The sequence below is a fragment of the Leuresthes tenuis genome, unplaced genomic scaffold (assembly GCF_036924035.1).
Source record: "Leuresthes tenuis unplaced genomic scaffold, fLeuTen1.0.hap1 SCAF_8, whole genome shotgun sequence".
NCBI lineage: Eukaryota > Metazoa > Chordata > Actinopteri > Atheriniformes > Atherinopsidae > Leuresthes > Leuresthes tenuis.
In genome coordinates, this window is record NW_027325362.1 from 16,644,882 (window position 1) to 16,662,141 (window position 17,260).

The 17,260-nt window shown below is 39.6% G+C and overlaps 1 protein-coding gene across 1 annotated transcript in view; it reads right to left on the reverse strand.

Annotated features, from left to right (window-relative positions):
- eys (eyes shut homolog) overlaps positions 1 to 17,260 on the reverse strand; it is a 156,388-nt gene that overhangs the window by 87,383 nt on the left and 51,745 nt on the right. Inside the window, exons 23-24 of the mRNA XM_072391139.1 lie at positions 14,225 to 14,346; positions 13,148 to 13,407 (exon numbers count right to left, since the gene is read on the reverse strand). Of these exons, the coding sequence (XP_072247240.1) occupies positions 13,148 to 13,407; positions 14,225 to 14,346 (382 nt within the window). The remainder of the gene's footprint in view (positions 1 to 13,147; positions 13,408 to 14,224; positions 14,347 to 17,260) is intronic.

Sequence of the window (17,260 nt, forward strand, 5' to 3'; positions counted from 1 at the left end):
GCCTCTGCACTATAGATTATGATCTCACTCCGTGATGTCATCTGTGCGCTGTCATACAGCAGATGGCACACGTCACTGCTGAGTTCATTTGTGCAGGATTTTTAATACTCAAATCAAAATGCATCAAGACAGAGAGTTTTGGGGTCAGAATTCAGGCTTCAAAAGTTACTGATTTGAATCCATTGAGCTTTTCATTTGCGAGACGGCATGCTTTTCTTTTTCCTTTTCTGTTTTTCCAAAGACAAATGCAACATCCCACTAAGATTCATCAAAAACTTATGGTGGCCCCAAAATCTGTGCGGGATAGTTATTAATTAAAACAAGAAAATATGTTTAGAGAGCATGTGGCCAGGAAATGCAGCATTAGGCTGCCAATTTGGTTGGTTTGTTGATGAGTTTAGGAAACGAATCCAGCAAATGGAAAAACTTTAACAAAGCATATCTATCTTGTAAAAAAGATTTAGGATAAAAACGCTTACATAAAGGTGTCTAAAACACAAGGAACATCCCTTTTAAATAGAATTAATTTATATTAATACACATTATACATAGTAGCAGACAAACTATATTTCAAATTATTAATCAGATCTCTTTCTCTTCACCAAGGACTGCAGCATGCTTATAAGACCTTCTTGTGCACAGACAAAGAAAGAAAAAAAAACTGAGTAAGTTGAGTAAGTGGGTTAAGAATAGAAATCTCTTGCATGTAAACATGTGCTACTGAAGCCTTTTTACCACACTGCTACACACCTGGACCACCTCTTCAGCTCTGCAAATGAAGGCACAAAATGATTAAACACAGAGTTTATTTAAGATGTGTTTACTGTACAGCTGTTACCAACCCAGGCCTATTTATGTACATATAAAAGAGGCCACCAACCTCTTTCTCCTTGTGTAAGTATTCAATAGCAAGTACTGAATGGTAGCGACTGATGAGTTCCAAGCATGCCCCTTCAGTCATCTTGCAACCATCTATTCTGGTGGCTAAATTTTCTAATGGCAGTCTGTGTTAAACCATGTGCCAAACTATTTGCAGAATGAAGTATTCCAACCTGATCCCAACACCTGAAGGTAAGTTTGACAGGAAAAAAAATGTCTCCGACTGGAAGCGTGAACATTCCTTCCTGTGCATTTGCTGAAGAAAAAATAGAACTCTTATAAATGTTGGAGAGAGGTAAATGTGAAAGGAAAGAGCCATGTGGAAGAACCTGGGCGCAGGTGTCTGGTCTCTGCACCAAAGACAAACGCACTCATTAAATGACTTACAGTAATGGTAATATATGTGATAGCTTCAATTATGTGCCTCCATTATATCATTTATGCTCTACAATCATGTCACTTTAGGTGTACAATTATAAATTCTTCTGTTCAGTCAAAGAAAAACCCCAATTTTTCTGTCATCTTTAAAGCTCTATAAAGCAATACACATTTTAATTAGTACAACACACTGTATTCTTCAGTATATCAGGGGAGGGAGCAGTAAAGTTGTACAAGTGACAGATTTCAAGCCATTTTATGGTTAAATATAATGATGAAAATGAAAAACAATGGTAAAAACAACAGTAAAAATTGAGCAGATAGCAATTTTGCCTTCAGTGAGTAATACAAGAAAAAGGTTGCTCTACTTATAGTGGTTATTTGACTTTGGCATTTTGCTCATTAAGGAGCACATTTCATGCTCACTGGCAAGTTAATAATTCAATTTCTGGGTCAACTAAAATGAGTCTTAATGCCTTAATGTTAAAAAAAACTGATTTTATTTAATTTTCTTTCTTTTTTTAAAAATTTTGTGGTACTTCTGCCTCTTTTGTCACCTCCTAAGTCCCTCAAGTTTAGCCCCTGTCTCTTTAAGGCCTCCAACTGAAAAGCCCAGTTTATTCTGATTGGTCATCTTGATGGTCAAAATTGGCAGAGTGCAGGCAGTTGCTAACTAGCCACTAAGCAGGTATTAAGCAAATGTGTTTCATGGTGATGCCATTGTCTCAAAGAGGTGAAAACTCAAGTACAAACAAAGCATTTCAAGCAGGTAAGGAGCACTGCTTTCTGTGGAAGAGAATAAGTCCCTTTGCTGTGGATTTTAGGTTTTGTAACTGTGCAAATCTTTTACATACACCAAACAGCAAAATAACACGCTGAAGGAAATAATTAAGCCCAAAATGTATGTTAGAAAATCTTCAAAATGTAAGCCAAGAACACGATACACAAAAAGAGATTACTTAGAGCAATAGGTTCTTTCGGCCGAGAATTAACAAAAAAAATCTAAATGCACTAGTTACTTTTATTCAGCATATCAGCCAATAAAAAGTCTATGTGTGATCATTTAAAGATGTAAATATTGACTATGCTTTAGGCCATATTTTCCACTGAGACATGAGAAGGACAGGTCACTATCAACGCAAACACCTTTTTGTTTTGGGCCCCCTATCTCTGAAAATGTCGTATTCCGTGAACTGTTCAGGTATGCAGGGAAACATAACTAGCCTCCTTTCTGCTCATTTCCACCTAGCTTCACCTTCAGCTGATGCTGCATTCGCTGTATCTCAGAAACGGGAAGTTGAAGTTGAAGCTCTTACCTTTTGCTTTGCTAGCAACAGAATCTCATTGTTGCTTATGAAGTTCACTTAAGAAATAAATGAGCTGACGTTAAATAAACTAGAGACGTTTATGAACCTTAAAACTGTGCTTCTGATTTGTATACTGATACTTGTAATGCACATTCCCTGGCAAGAAAGTGCCCTAGAGCGCGCCCAGCTGGTTAGATACCACAGTTCACGACTTTGGTTTCCATCCCTGCACCACAGCATTTTGCTTTGCAGTCGCCTGGCATTTTTTTGTGAGCTTTTGATGGCGTCAACTGTACAGTAACAGCTGCAAGAAAAACAAACATCTGTTACTAATTGCCCATATAAGTGGCGGTTCTTACGTTTTGCAACCCAGAGGAATGGAGCGACGGTCAAGCCCAGAGTTTGTGAAGCAGATGTGTCAGAGGGATTAGGACATGACTTCTCAATGGAATTATTAACCAGCAAGGAGCAATACATCCTGCAGTGCTGATTTAAAACTATTGGGCTGTTCAACACATAACTTCTGACAAGATCCTTCATAAAAAAGGGATCAGTACCAGCTGTCCATCAACCTTCAGACAAGAGCAATGTAAGTGTTTGAGAATAAAACTGCCACTCAAGTCTTTTTCTGTCAGTCTGATGTGTTGTCTGAGCCCTCAGGCCATTTAATTCATGCTCTCTCATAGAGTAATGAGTTGTTTCACACATTATTAAGTACTACAGATTTCAAAAGCAGCAGACCCTAAGGAGGAGAGGGGAGAAGATGGGTGGGTCACAAGTATGCCCTAAAATATTCCATCTCAATGAACGTGTAAATGATCTATCCATCCATCCATTCATTTTCTGTACCAGCTTAATCCAATTCAGGGTCCCGATGGGGCTGGAGCCTATCCCAGCTGCCACTGGGAAAGAGGCGGAGTACCTTCTGGACGGGTTGCTGGACCATCACAGGGCAACAAAAAGACAAACGGAACAAACAAGCACGCACATGCACGCATGGGAGAATAGTTTAACGTGCATGCTTTAAGACGGTGGGAGGAAGACGGAGTACCCGGAGAGAACCCACGCATGCACACCCATGCACTGAGGCGACAGTGCTAACCACCACACCGCACCGCTGTCCATCTACTATCCACTCAGACCTAGGTGTCAATTAAGGGTGTGTGTGTGTGCGTGTGTGTGAGAGAGGGTGGATCTGCTGTACTGTCTGTCTCTCTGTGTCATTTTGGCATGTCACAGACATTTCATTAAGATCTCTGGAAATTGTGTTAGATTGTGGGAGGAAAAAAAAAAAAAAAAAGTCATTACATGTATCTATTGAAAATGATATGTCCAATATCAGTTGTTACAGGATGTTTTGTTACTGTAACAAAATGCTACTTCTCACAAAAAAATCTTATCATTTGGCAGCACTAATAAATTGTTAAACTTGTCTTGTTTTAGCATGCAGTCGAGTAGAAAAGGAAAGTACAGCCTCTTTAAATTCTACGGTTTCACCAATAAGGACATGGTCAAATAAAATAACCTGGCTACTGAATCATGGGATGTATGTAGCTTTTCCACACACACGTCGTGGTTAATTTTAGGTTTTGTTTACCTGTTAAGGACCATACGTTGTTTGTTTGTTTGTTTTTTCTACCCTTTTTCTTTCTCCAAATGATGTCCCGATATGTGTAATTTTTCCTTTTGTTGGCTTTTCTTTCTTGTCTGCATGTTTGACAGTTGGTATACTGGAGCGACAAAGACATGGTTAAGCAATATTTCAAAGAAGAAAGGCGCCCAACCTGCCCGCGGAGACAGTGAAGCTTCAAGCAATCTTTAAAACCGCCAATCACTGATGCCAAACAAGCCCTCGATGATTACACATGGGAGCACACGATAAACAAAAGCCACCTCCATTATTCAGCACATTAAGATGCACTGCCGCATGAGTGGATCATCATGTTACATGTTTCTCATTCATGTTGGATCATATGATTGCTTTGCACAGCAAGCCCACACATCACCTACACCTTCAGAAACAGTAGACTGTATGCACCCTGCCAGTGTTATACGTCCAGGATGCAATGTTCCTGTTTCTCAGACTTTTCTGTTGTACCATGACACACATTAAATAAAAGGTGCTTATCTTCTTGCTGCTGGGAGGCTGCCATCGGGGTTTCTAGCTTGCATACACATTCTCTATGATAGCATGTTTTGAAGTGCATCCCGTGTCCACATGCAGTCTGTACCCATCCTACAATAACACCATCATGGAGTATGATAGCTATATAATCAACCCAATGTGTAACCCAACCCAATGTATGTAATCAACCCAATATCAGAGACAAAACCTATGTTTTCTTAGTATGCTACGTAAGACAAATGCATTCACTCAGCCCTTTAGCCAATCCAAGACACACATTTAAAGACAAAGTCACCACATGGGTATTTTTAACTGCCGTGAAGGATTCTACAGTTAAACACCAACATATCTGAATCGATCCGTTACTAAGCATTTTATAAAAGGCAAATCTCCTGAAGCCTTTTCGATGCAGAAATTGTTTGAGTTCTGAACAGAGGTCTCAACACTTAAGAAAAGAGCAATCTTTTGCCCTCAGCAACGGAATTTCACTTACGTTTTTTGAACTTTGCCTACGGGTGCAGGGGAGGGGGGGGCACACTCTCATTCTGAGGTTAAACACTGTCTACATATTAATGTTTAACTGTTTCTCTGTATGCTTTCACTTTCAGATTATTAAACTAGACACCAGTTCTCAGTGATTTACAAGCTGATGCTGTGAACTTTACTTGAAATACCAGATGCCCGTTGTTTGTCTCTTCCATGGGCCATTAGTTTACGAGAGAGATTTCGTTGGAATATGCTTGACCTAAGTAATTACACTATGGTGAGCAGTGGTTGTTGTTGACACCTTAAATCCCAATATATTAGTTTAATTAAATTATGATAAAAGGATAAATCGGATAACAACTTTTCGAGTTATATATATATGTGTGAGCAAGGGTGTTATATGTAACTACAATGCTTCACAGACTCCTGCCATCTCAGCCAGGACATTTGTGTAAAAATCTCAGTGTGTCACTTTCCTCCCTCTATAAAGTTTTTTTTTATTTTTATTACTGTTATTAAACATCTTAGGAGCCGGTACGACGCAAAACAGTAAATGTGGTTTGCATGAAGTAATTTATACGACCAGAATTCATAAAAATGATAGAATAGCACACTATAAAAACATGAAATACAGCAAATTCGCTATACTGAGGACGTGTGCTGTATCATGACAAAGTAATGAGGAAAGGGGTCAACAGTATTCACGTGCTGCTGTCAGGGCATCTGGTTTAGAAATTACAAGACATCTGCTGTAAGTTATATTGTCCACTTTCTCTATAAAAGAGAAAATGAATGCAATGAGGACAGATTCTTTCTGCACATCTTTGGCAGCACATCCTCCTGACACATCTTTTTCAATATCATATTAGGTACGTGTCTGTTCTCTTGCTGGCACTGCTCCACAGCAGCTCATTAACCAACTGTTTGGTAGGACGCAAATCTCAGTCTTGTGGAAGGTGAAGGCTAGTGTAGCATGCCATGCAAATAAAGGGGTTTGCTCTCCATCTGGCCAGCAGCACCTATGGGGATATTCTGAGCCATGGAGACCAAATGGTTTCTGGGATGACATAGCTCTTCTGAATTAAATCCCTACACAGCAAAATAAAAAAATAATACACAAAATTAAAAAAAAAATAAATAAATCACATTACTCTACTAATGCAATTAGGTGGTACAACTTTTCTCTTCAATGTGCAAATGTAGAAGCAACATCTCTCAGAAAATCTGAATCAGAAGGATCAGCCATTTGTCATCATCATCACATTGTTCCTAATTATCATTTGATGATTTTTGTTATTCATCTATCCATTTTCTGCAGCTTATTCAGGAACGAGCAGTAGGGGTCAAAAGTCTGGGCAGAGATCAAAAAGAGAGAGATGACATTTAGAGCTAATATTTTTGTGAATTCAAACAATTCAGGAAACTGAATAAGGACACTAAAGTCTATAAATGATGCACCTGACTCAGAAAGTGAGGCAAGTCTGCCTTGTAGCGCAATCTGGCCTGAGCGATGCCATGTGTTGTTTGTTTCATTTGTTGTAGTTGTTGGCCAGCAACTCTCACCCCGACCTCTACCCCAACTCTCCCATTTCCAGGTTGCTCTTCTATCAGGTTTGGCACTCCCTGCTGCGGCTCCTCATTAAGAAGAAAGTGGAACATCTGTGCCGGTCAGGCAAGATGACTGAGATCTCCTGGTCAGTGCCTCAGCAGAGAGTCACCGTTAGCAGGAACAAAAACTTCCTACAGGTGCCCTCTACAAGCAGGATAACGGCTTCCCCTACATCTTCTTTTAAGCTAGCTCCGGTTTTGTTCTTCCCTCCAGGTTCATACAGTCTACCTTTGTAGACAAAACTCATTTCCATTGTGGCTGCTTTTTACAAATCCCTTTAATGCTGTTCCCAGTAGAAACCTCCTAATGGCTTCCTTTAAGATCCCGTAGAGGTGATGAATACTAAAACTGCCCCATCAACCATTTTGTGGGATTATTATAGTGTAGTAGAGTCTGCTAACCCTAACCCTAAAACTCTAATGACATACTTAACTTTACAATTCATTTAATGCAGAAAGTTAAAAAGTATATATACACATCACTGAATTAATATGTCATCCACACATTCATCATCTATCTTTTGTAATGACCCATGTCATAGGACTGTTGTAAAAGAAAAGTTTGACAGACATCCACTGTCAGAGTATTACTGCTGTCACAAGGGCATCATCAAACTCTCAACTGCAGTGTAATTCCTACAAAAAGGAGGAATGTTAATTAAAAAAAGTCAGTAACTGGTGTTCGTGCTTTAAAGTCGAGACAAACGGTGTGTTGTGTTAACGCGACACTAAAGAAGTTTGTCAACCTTAAAATATAGGCTTCTGTCTCATTCTCCAGTACATTTACTTTTGTTATGCACATTCCTGGCCCTTAAACTGCCCTAGAGAGCCTGGGGGGGCTAAGATACAGTGGTTCACAACTTTACTTTCCAGCCCCATATCACATCCTTTTGTTTTATGGTTACTTGACGTTTTTACGGGATTTTAATGGCGTCTTTGTGGCCTCTTCAACATGACAAGAAAGAATTTATTTTAAAAAACGAATGTTCATGGCTGTACATTTGCGTGGTTCATGCAAAGACTTGTTTTTATGACAATGGTGCTCCATCCCACGTCTGTAAGGGGAGCCAAGGAGCAAAAGAATTGGCCAAAAATACTGGTCTTCATTTTCATGTAGCAGATTCTGCTTTTGTGGTCATTCTGGCCTCAGCTTGTTCATATGCCTGGTGCGTTTATTCACTATGCATGAAGTACTGTTACTGTTAAAAATGTCTAATATCTCAAACCTGAATTTACAAACTGCAGAATGTCAAGAATGGATTTTCCTACTCGCCTGCTCCTAATTACAAAACCATTTCAACAATATCAAATGAATATGTATGGTATTATGTTGAGGAAGGCACCCAGGATCAGCCTCCAAACCAAGCCACGGTGCTTTGGTCAGATCAGTGTCCTTTACTGGCAGCCGAGGTTAGCTTTTTAGGTGTAAATCCCTAATTAACGGCAGGTCCCACAGAGACTGACATAGTTGTATGTTTTTTTTTTTGTTTTGTTTTTTTTTTTTAAATCAGAGCTGGAGAGGAATAAAGAAAAACACTAAAAGGCTTTTCTCTGTGAAAAACATGGCTTTCGCAAGAGTTTGATTTTACCCACCGGCACAGCTCCAATGATGTGATTGGTTGAAGGTAACCCACAATAGACGGTATGGGCAGATGGTTTCATCTAATCATCCGCCAAGTTTCTATTGAAAGTGTCCTTTTACAAACTGTTTCCATGGATGCCTTCCCAGTTAGTTCTGTGTACCAAACCAGCTGGTGTATCAGATTACATAATGTATCCAAAGCAGATTAAATAAAGAAGTATAGCTTTTTGCGAACAAAATGCAAATTGGTAACATTTAGATTTTGCTGGGTTTCAACAAAGGTCAACTAATTTCCCCACTTGCCCATCGCCGTTACCAGTACAGCATCCTCCAACAGGCGCCATGGATCAGGTTTCTGGTAAACAGATAATCTTTGCAGGTTGGGCCGAGTGGACTTGCTTTAACTTCCATCATCGGTTGGAGGAGAAGAGTCTGACCCCAATGCAACTGTAGTATGTAAAATTGAGCCAGGCCTATTGAATAATGCTTTCCAAAAGCCATTAAAATTCAATGTTTATATTTCAGCAGATGATTAATCATATTAATGCATTAGATTACGATTTCTTAAATTAGTAGTAATGAGTTAAAACAAAGGAACAATAAAGTTGAGCAGGTTGTTATGAAGCAGAGACCCAAGAAGAAGGCGAAAAGGCAGCAGCTACAAAAGAAGGAGACACATGCAGGTCTTTGATGGGTGACATTGTATGGGGATGGAAAACACAACCCAGCACTGAGTAGCTTTGGATAGAATTAACTCCCCAAAAGGCATGGACGAGTAAAAACCCACATGGTCAGTAAAATCTGTATAGCAAAAATGTGTTGCTGCAATAAAAGTAATATAAAAGGAACCTCGTTATGTTTTCGCCCTGACCAAAAGTCTGCAACGCAACAGCCAGCCAGACTAATCGGTCCAAAATGAACAACTGGCTCCAACTCAGAGAGGGAAGAGAGTCACCAAATATGTGGCAGCTATCAGAGCTGAGGATCTAGGGACATGTAGTGGATAACCCCCAGTTCCGTTAGTCTCTACTCGAGGCTGTGGCCTAAGCAGTCTATTCTCCAAAAGAAACAGCTATACCCGCAGTCTGCAGTTAAATTAAAGTCCAGGTCAATTATTTGGTGAATAAAGGCAATTGAAAGGCGATTACATGATATCTGTGGACTTCCATGGCGACAGACTCATAGAATATATAATATACAGCATGAATAATATAAGGAGGGGTCACTAACACAATGGTACTGAAAAGATGCATCTCTTTGCATTTAAAAAAAACAAAAAAACAAAAAAAAACAGTCAACTGATGTTTGTAAAAACACTTAATAAAAGGGGACTTCAGATAATTCTAACTGCTTGTATTTTTCAATGAAAATGTGACCAGGCGCTGTCATTTAGCAATTAGACGATGTTAGATGCTGCGAATGAATGACGTTAATGCCAAAGGTAACTTGTGTCGTTGCAGCGTTACGTTAAAAAAAATAAAAAATCTGAGATCTACTTAGAAAGAGAAAAGCAAAAATAAATAAAAGAGTAAAAAGAAGAGCAAATAAAAAGGCAATTAGATTAGGCATTTCATCATAAAGAGGTCCCGGTGGCTGACAGAGTCATTATAAAAAGACATGCATCAAATCATTAACAGTTGAATCACAATATGATCAAATTGTAAGGCCAGCATAGATTTACAGCTCTAATACAGAAATAAATATGCAATAAATCTTATCACATAAATAAGCATTTCAGTTTTTATTTGCTTATTATTCTTTTATGCTGCCTTTTACACGTTGTATGGAGTTAATTAACACACATGTTTAAACAGGTGAACAGCTGCGCCTGGATAGCATCTCAACTAAAATGCAGCCAACTGATTTGTTCCATAATAAAGCCTCGTCGAGAGCACAAAGCTCCATCCGCATTCTGAGGCGTGCTTTACTATGGCGCAGCTGCCTTGACCTCCCCTCGGTGCCCATGTACAAGAGCACAGACTATCTGTGAATTTGGAGCAATTTTATTTTCATTTCACTCCTGAAGATTCTGTGTTTAGAGGTAAACCGAGACTTTCTACGAGGAACCGCCCCGTTTATCCTGTGGGAGTTTTCTGAGGTGGTCTGGTTTTCCGCCCCGAGTTCAAAGACAGATCTGTTGTTCAATGAGGATTCTAAACTGACTGCAGGCATGAGTTTGAGCACGCATGGTTGTGGGAATAGGCTCAGGCCCCCTCGTGACCTTGAACTGGGTAAAGAAGGTATGGATGACTTATAAAGACGCTTTGTTGTGCACACACCTGTAATCTTGCTTCGAGCACTTGCTGCCACACATTTTTTTGTTCCTAGTTCCCAGTACTGACATGCATCAATTTATTTCTTTAATTTGGGTTTAACACATCCTATGCAAAAACAGAAGAAAAAAAAAATGCACACAACTAAATGTCAAGCACTAAATCTCAAGTTAACCTTGATATCATTTGGTTTGTGGTGTCCATCTTCAGAGTGTGGGATGAGATTTGCCAATGGCATTAAATCTTGCAGACATAGGCAGACAAATTCTAGTTTAATTAGGCCTGGGAATAATGTGAGGCCTACACAATTTCCTTGACAAATAACCTACATTGAATGGTAAATAACAAGTCGAGCCACGGGTTGTATAACAGCTCTGTGATTGTTAAGTTGTAGCTATGTAGGATGGATTTATGGTGAATAATAATGGAGAGTAGTGAGTCACAGTCGCTTGTGTGAAGTGAAGACGACCAAGCCCACGCAAAGCTCTTGGTGTAATGTATGCAGCCAGCTCCTAATTTCCTATTCCTCTCCAAGGAAGCTTTCTGAAACTAACCCAGCTGCTCTATTTATATCTGGCAACATCTTTTCATCTCTGTGCTGATAGAGCCATTAGGTACAGCACAACCCCATAGCATCTTAACCTGTACAATGGCGAGTCTCTTGAAAAAATAAAAATAAAAAAATCATTAGGCTTATAGGTAAATGTCCTGACAGGTTATTTTTAGTAAGAAATTGATCATTATCCCTGCTGCATTACATGTTTTTTTTTTCCCATGATAAAACCCAGCGTGCCTGTGAAGCAACATAAACAGGTTTTTAATTTGTTTGATTCAATGTTGACGGAAACCCAAGTCACTTACAGATGTAAAGTGGGGACATGTGAACGAGTAAGCATGTGCTGTAAACAGATTCCTTTGAACATGCTAATAAGGTCAATAATCTTGTCTGTTTTGTAGGATTTGAAATCTACAAAAGATTCTATTCCATCGCATTATCAATAACCACCAATGGCAATTTCCTCCCTTTTTTGTCTGCTCGTTATCATAAATTTGGACAGTGAAAGATTAATCAATTTGGAGGTACAGCCTACGACACGGGCTGTAAAGTATATATAAGTCGCCTTGGATAAAAGTGCCTCTTAAATGACTAAATGTAAGCGTTAGCGTGGTAAAACAAAGCCTATCCATGCACATAGTTTTTTTTTACAAATTTAATTACTTTTGCATTAAGTGGAATTTTTTTGTTGGCCCTGAATTATTCGAGTCCTTCTGATGATCGTTTTACCGTGCAGATGTGTAATCCATCACTGCCAACGTGACAGTTCAAGATGACCGAAGCCTCATTCTACTGGAAAGGATCCATCTACCATCTATCCATCTATCAGTGGCAAAGTTTGCTTCGCCAGTACAGACAGAGTTTAAACGCGGATACAGAATGTACAAGTGCAGCACATACTGTTTTAATGTTTTATAATTTACATGATTAGAAGGTATGATAGGTGATATCATGAGGTCATAAAGTCTACAGAAACAGACTTTCTGATTTCCATATTTCCTGTCTGTTTCTTTTGCAGTTACAGAAGAAAAACTAAAAAATAGATACATAAACAAATGACTCTGTGATGTGTGCTTTTAAGCTTTGTAATCATTAGTTAATAGGGTTACAAGTCGCTTTACAAGTGCGGGTCATTTAGAAGAAACTAAATCGAAGCACACAAATGGAGTCTGTCTTTTGATCCCTCGGCTTATTCCTGTTCGGTTATAATGCAGCGTTGAGTGGTGACACACACTGGTCTTTGCATGAGAGCGATTGTTGTCATCAAAACATAGAGAATGTTAGAAGGCATGATTAAAGGGACTGTTATCTCTTACCATGGCGATGGGAACTAATGGGTTTACCTTGATTTGACTTGTTTGGAGAATAAAAACGAGATAAAGCATGAACAAAAGAAAGGAAAATTAGCAACTGCATAGTGAAAAAAAGGGAAAAAAATGGATTTGTTGAAAGCCATGAGATGTCTATAAAGATTGTGTGGTTAAGGGGTACACATTAAGGTAGGAGGATGTAGAATGAACAACTCACTGTAGCCTTTAAAGTGTTGATATTAGGCTTTTAGTGTGATATATAATTTCTGCATTGGCACTCACAGAAGAAAACTCAACGAAATATCTTGTTCGTAGTCCAGTTTCTGCCTGAACTCGAGGTCTTTGCATTAGCATAATGCCTGCATTGTGACTACTTTGGTAAAACTGAAATGAAGAATGAGCAGATGCCAAGCAATCTGCCTTTTATTAAGCAATCAGAGCATCTACAATTATAAAGCAACTTTTTGGAATACTGAAAGTGTTAAAGAGAGAAGAGAAAAACAAGCATAGCCCCCCTTTGAAATGACTCTTTTAATAATTAAGTTTTACAAGATCTGTTTTCAATAAAAAGGGAAAAATACTAGAAAAGTGGGTTAAAATAAAAGCTCTGTGAGCAGAAGACTATGGCGGTGTGTTCACTCACCAGCTGGGCATCTGCAGGAGGCTGTTCCATTGGAGCGTGTCAGGCAGGTGGAGTTGTGTAGGCAGGGATTGTGAAGGGGGTCACATGGGTCGTAAGGCTGGTCGCACAAAGGGCCAGTGAAGAAGGGGGGACAGGTGCAGGAGAACTCCCCAGGTATGTCTGACTCTTGACACTGAGCTCCATTTAGACAGGGCCCAGAATCACACTCATTCACATCCTCTGCACAGTCCACATCTGTCCACCCCAGTGAGCAGAAGCACCTTGGATACCCCAGACAGAATATATAGTAATTATAGAAGTCATTCTGGTGTAAATTCAAGCAAACTTATTTCATAGCATTATAAGGGCTAAGGATGTAGCGCTCTCTGGAACAACCATGCTAAAAATGGATGAAGCAGCATCATTGTGAGATGTTGCTTAAGTGAACAGCATGGTATGATGTTCAGCATACAATTACAGTGTCACTGCAGCGCGCCGGCACCACTGTCCTGTATGTTCGTGTAAGGCAGTGTGGGAAATTTACAGGGTAATTGCACTAACAGTCAGAGCAGCTTTCAATTCTGGACAGCTGAATGTAGGACACAGGAGGTTACAGTGCTGAGGGGGGATTACACAAAAAAAAAAACCCAAGCATGCAAGACAGTGAGAGACGGGGACAGAGAAACAGGGAGAACCAGACTGCGTGTGTGAATCTGAAGTATCTGCTCTTTGAGGCAGGTGGATATTCCACTTGGTGGCAGTGAGTACCAGAGTACTGCCAAGCACTCCACCTTGCATTCTTTTCCATCCCTCAAACTTTTCCACCTGAAGCACTTTAACGTCTCCCCAGCGAGATCGGGGCATTAGCCCAAGCAGATACACCAGCTTTTTCCTCCAATGAGTCACAGATCCCCTGAAACCTTTTCATGCTGTGAGCCATTGATTGACTCATTTGTTTTACCTGCCATCTGCAATTCATTATCTCCACTGCCAGTGGAAGGACATATTGCCATCTCTGAACTGATTCTTTTTCTGCATCCATTAAGTGACTGATGCACCTCGTGAGGGCCGTGCCCTCGAGCCAAGTCGCACACCTACTTGTAGCTGTTGAGAAAGTCTGCGCAGGTGGCGTTGTTTTTGCAGGGCTGCGATAAACATTCATCAATTTCTTGTTGGCAATAGTCCCCCTCCCAGCCTGAATGACACACACACTCATAACCCTGCAACACAAAAAAAGGAAACACTATTAGATTAACACTGGAACACACTGACACTTTACATCTGCTTAGTATAGATTGCATTTTCTGAAAAGTCGAGTGTTTATGATGCCGTCACACTCCATTAACAGCAAGGTATACTGTTTGCATGCAGAAGCTGTTTAATTAAATTGTTATATGGCAGTCAGGTGGAATTTTGTTGCGTATTTGTTTAGCTACTCAAAAAAAAAAAAAAAAAAAAAAAAAAAACAATCCTTGAAAAATCTGAATAAATTAATTCCAATTTTCTCAAAAACAATGCAGAACAAAACCTCCCACTCAGAAAAACCTTTCCTGCGGAAATCTGTTTAAACTGTGGAAGAATCAGGCTTGTCTAACATTTTTCACATTACTGCTATGCAGATGTATTCCTCCTACCACCCACCCTCCGGACAATGCACCAGTCCCCTTTGTTTTGTTTTTTTTCTATTCAAAGTATATCTTACAAGCTTTTTATCAAGCATACAATATTGCCACTGCATATTCTGTTAGGAAATGGATTTTAATTGAAAAGAAAGATTTTACATCCCTTTTTTTATTTTATTCAGCCTGTAAAAGTCAATACTTTACTTTAAGAAATAGATTTAAAATGAAACTTTTAACATTGCTAATTTTCAATCTTTTTCTTGTTCGCTTAAAGCAGCCTGTGGACGACTTGTCCTTTAATCTTCGTTGCGTTCTGCGCGGTGATAATTAATCTCAGCATGTGACATGAACCGTTCTTTGTCCATTACTTTGTGAGGTGCAAGCTTAATTTAAATTCCTCTTTGAATACATTATGAAGGTAGGCATATGGTCAAGGGTTGCTCAGGAATCCTCATTTGCCAGCATCCTGCCTAAAGGTCTGGAGCACCTCTGGTTGAATGCACGCTAATCTCTATTTCATACACTGGAGGGGAGCCGTTAAAACTTCGTCTGACATAATTTGTATAGGTCCTTATGGTTGTGGGGGAAAATGCCGTCACCTCATGATAAATTAGGCGCCTCCATGAGACTCCCAATTCCTTACCCATGGCAAAAGAACCTAATCTCATTTTTGCTGCTAAGTCACCTTCAGGGATTGCAATTCTCCAAAATAAGATAAAGCTCTGAGGGACACAGTGTTCAGAGAGACAAATAGCTGCACTGTAAACAAGGCTGTGAAGGGGTTTCTAAAAGCTGGACTAATTTGAATAACGAGTTGGGAAGAAACATTTCCAAGAAAGAGATCGAAAAAATCTTTTTTTTTGCACTTTTTTCTTTGTGAAACCCTTTCTCACCGTTCCGTGTAAACCACTTCATAAAAGGCACAAACAAGCATTTGTCATTCGGTTATCCTAAAATTTCTACAACAGCTCTAAAATGAGTGCCTTGATAATCAGAAAAAAAAATCTGCTTCTGCACCAGAGAAGGTCACTGCTACAATACCAAAGCTTGATTTAATTTCTTAATTTGACTATTGAACGTTATTAAACTTCCACAAAAAATAAAAAACAAATAAACTGATGAAACCACAAATAATCTGCAAGATATCCATATGGAGAATGTCTGTGAGGGACAAAAAAAAAAATTTTTTTTCTTGCCTTTTCAAACATTTGGTGCACTACGCCCCAGAAGTTATCAGAGCAAAAGAGAAAAACAAAAAACTAAGTCAAAGACTTCATCTGTGACACATCTGTGTCACTACTGCAATCTGTCAGCAAATAAGCAGCTGTTGGAGTAAGACCCCTCGAGAAGCTTGCAGTTCCCAAGGCCTTTTTGCAGCTTCAACAGATCAATGCTATTGGCTCTAATTGCACATGAATAACTACAGAAGACAAGAGTTTCTCATTTACACTTGACATTCGAGACGCACATTTGCAATTCACTGCCTCTGTTCTACTGGTAACTGGATATGTGGCCTGCTGTCACACAAGCCTGCTAATTGAACAAATACTTACCTACTTACCTTATCTATACTTGAAAACACTCTTATATTGTCAAGTTAACAGAAATGTCAAGTTGACCCTGACCTATAATTGCCCTTTAGCGCAGTTCACAATACAGTTGCAGGGAGAAATTGAACTAAAAAAGAAAAGTTGGAACGCTGAGTGAAATTTGAATGGAAAAAAAAATAAGCGATGATTTGAAAATCCGGGTCTGCATAGTGGTGGTTAGCACCGTCATCTCGCAGCAGGAGAGTTCTGGTTTGAATGTTGGGTGTTGCCTTTCTGTGTGGTTTGCTTCTTTACCCTGTGCATGCATGGGTTCTATCTGGATACTCAAGCTTCCTCCAACCATCCAAAAAAATGCATGTTAGCTTGACAGGTGATTTTTAATTGACCTTGAGAGTGAGTGTAAGAGTGTCCCTGGCAACCCTAAATTGAATGAAGCGGCAAGAAACAGCTGAAGGAACATGTGGCAACTAATCAGGTTAACTGGCACAAGGTCAGTAACATAGTCCCAAAACTGTGAAGACTTTCCTATCATCTGCAGCACATGATGTCATCAAAAGATTCAGTGCACAAAGGACACAGCCATAAATCAATACTGGATACGCGTAATCATCGGGTCCCAGGTGGCACTGCAGGGAAATTACTGTATGGGTTTAGGAACACTTCAAGAAATGATTGTCTTCTCTCTGTAAAAGCCCATTTAAAATCACTGGGTGAAAACCTCAATATCCAGGAAGGTGAAACCATAGTTCACAGTCAGAAATGAACTGTGCTCCGAATGCAGGTGGCAGTGTATTCGGTTGTATCCGGAATTGAAAACCTCCGATTCTTGTCACTCTGCTGTCAAGAGAGATCCACTGCTGGGATAGAAATGGTCTGCGCCCTTGAGATCAGGGAACTAAGACAGTGATCAAAACTTTTCATCCGAGGTACTGTCCGCCCTCATCTGGAGCAGGGTTAGTTTC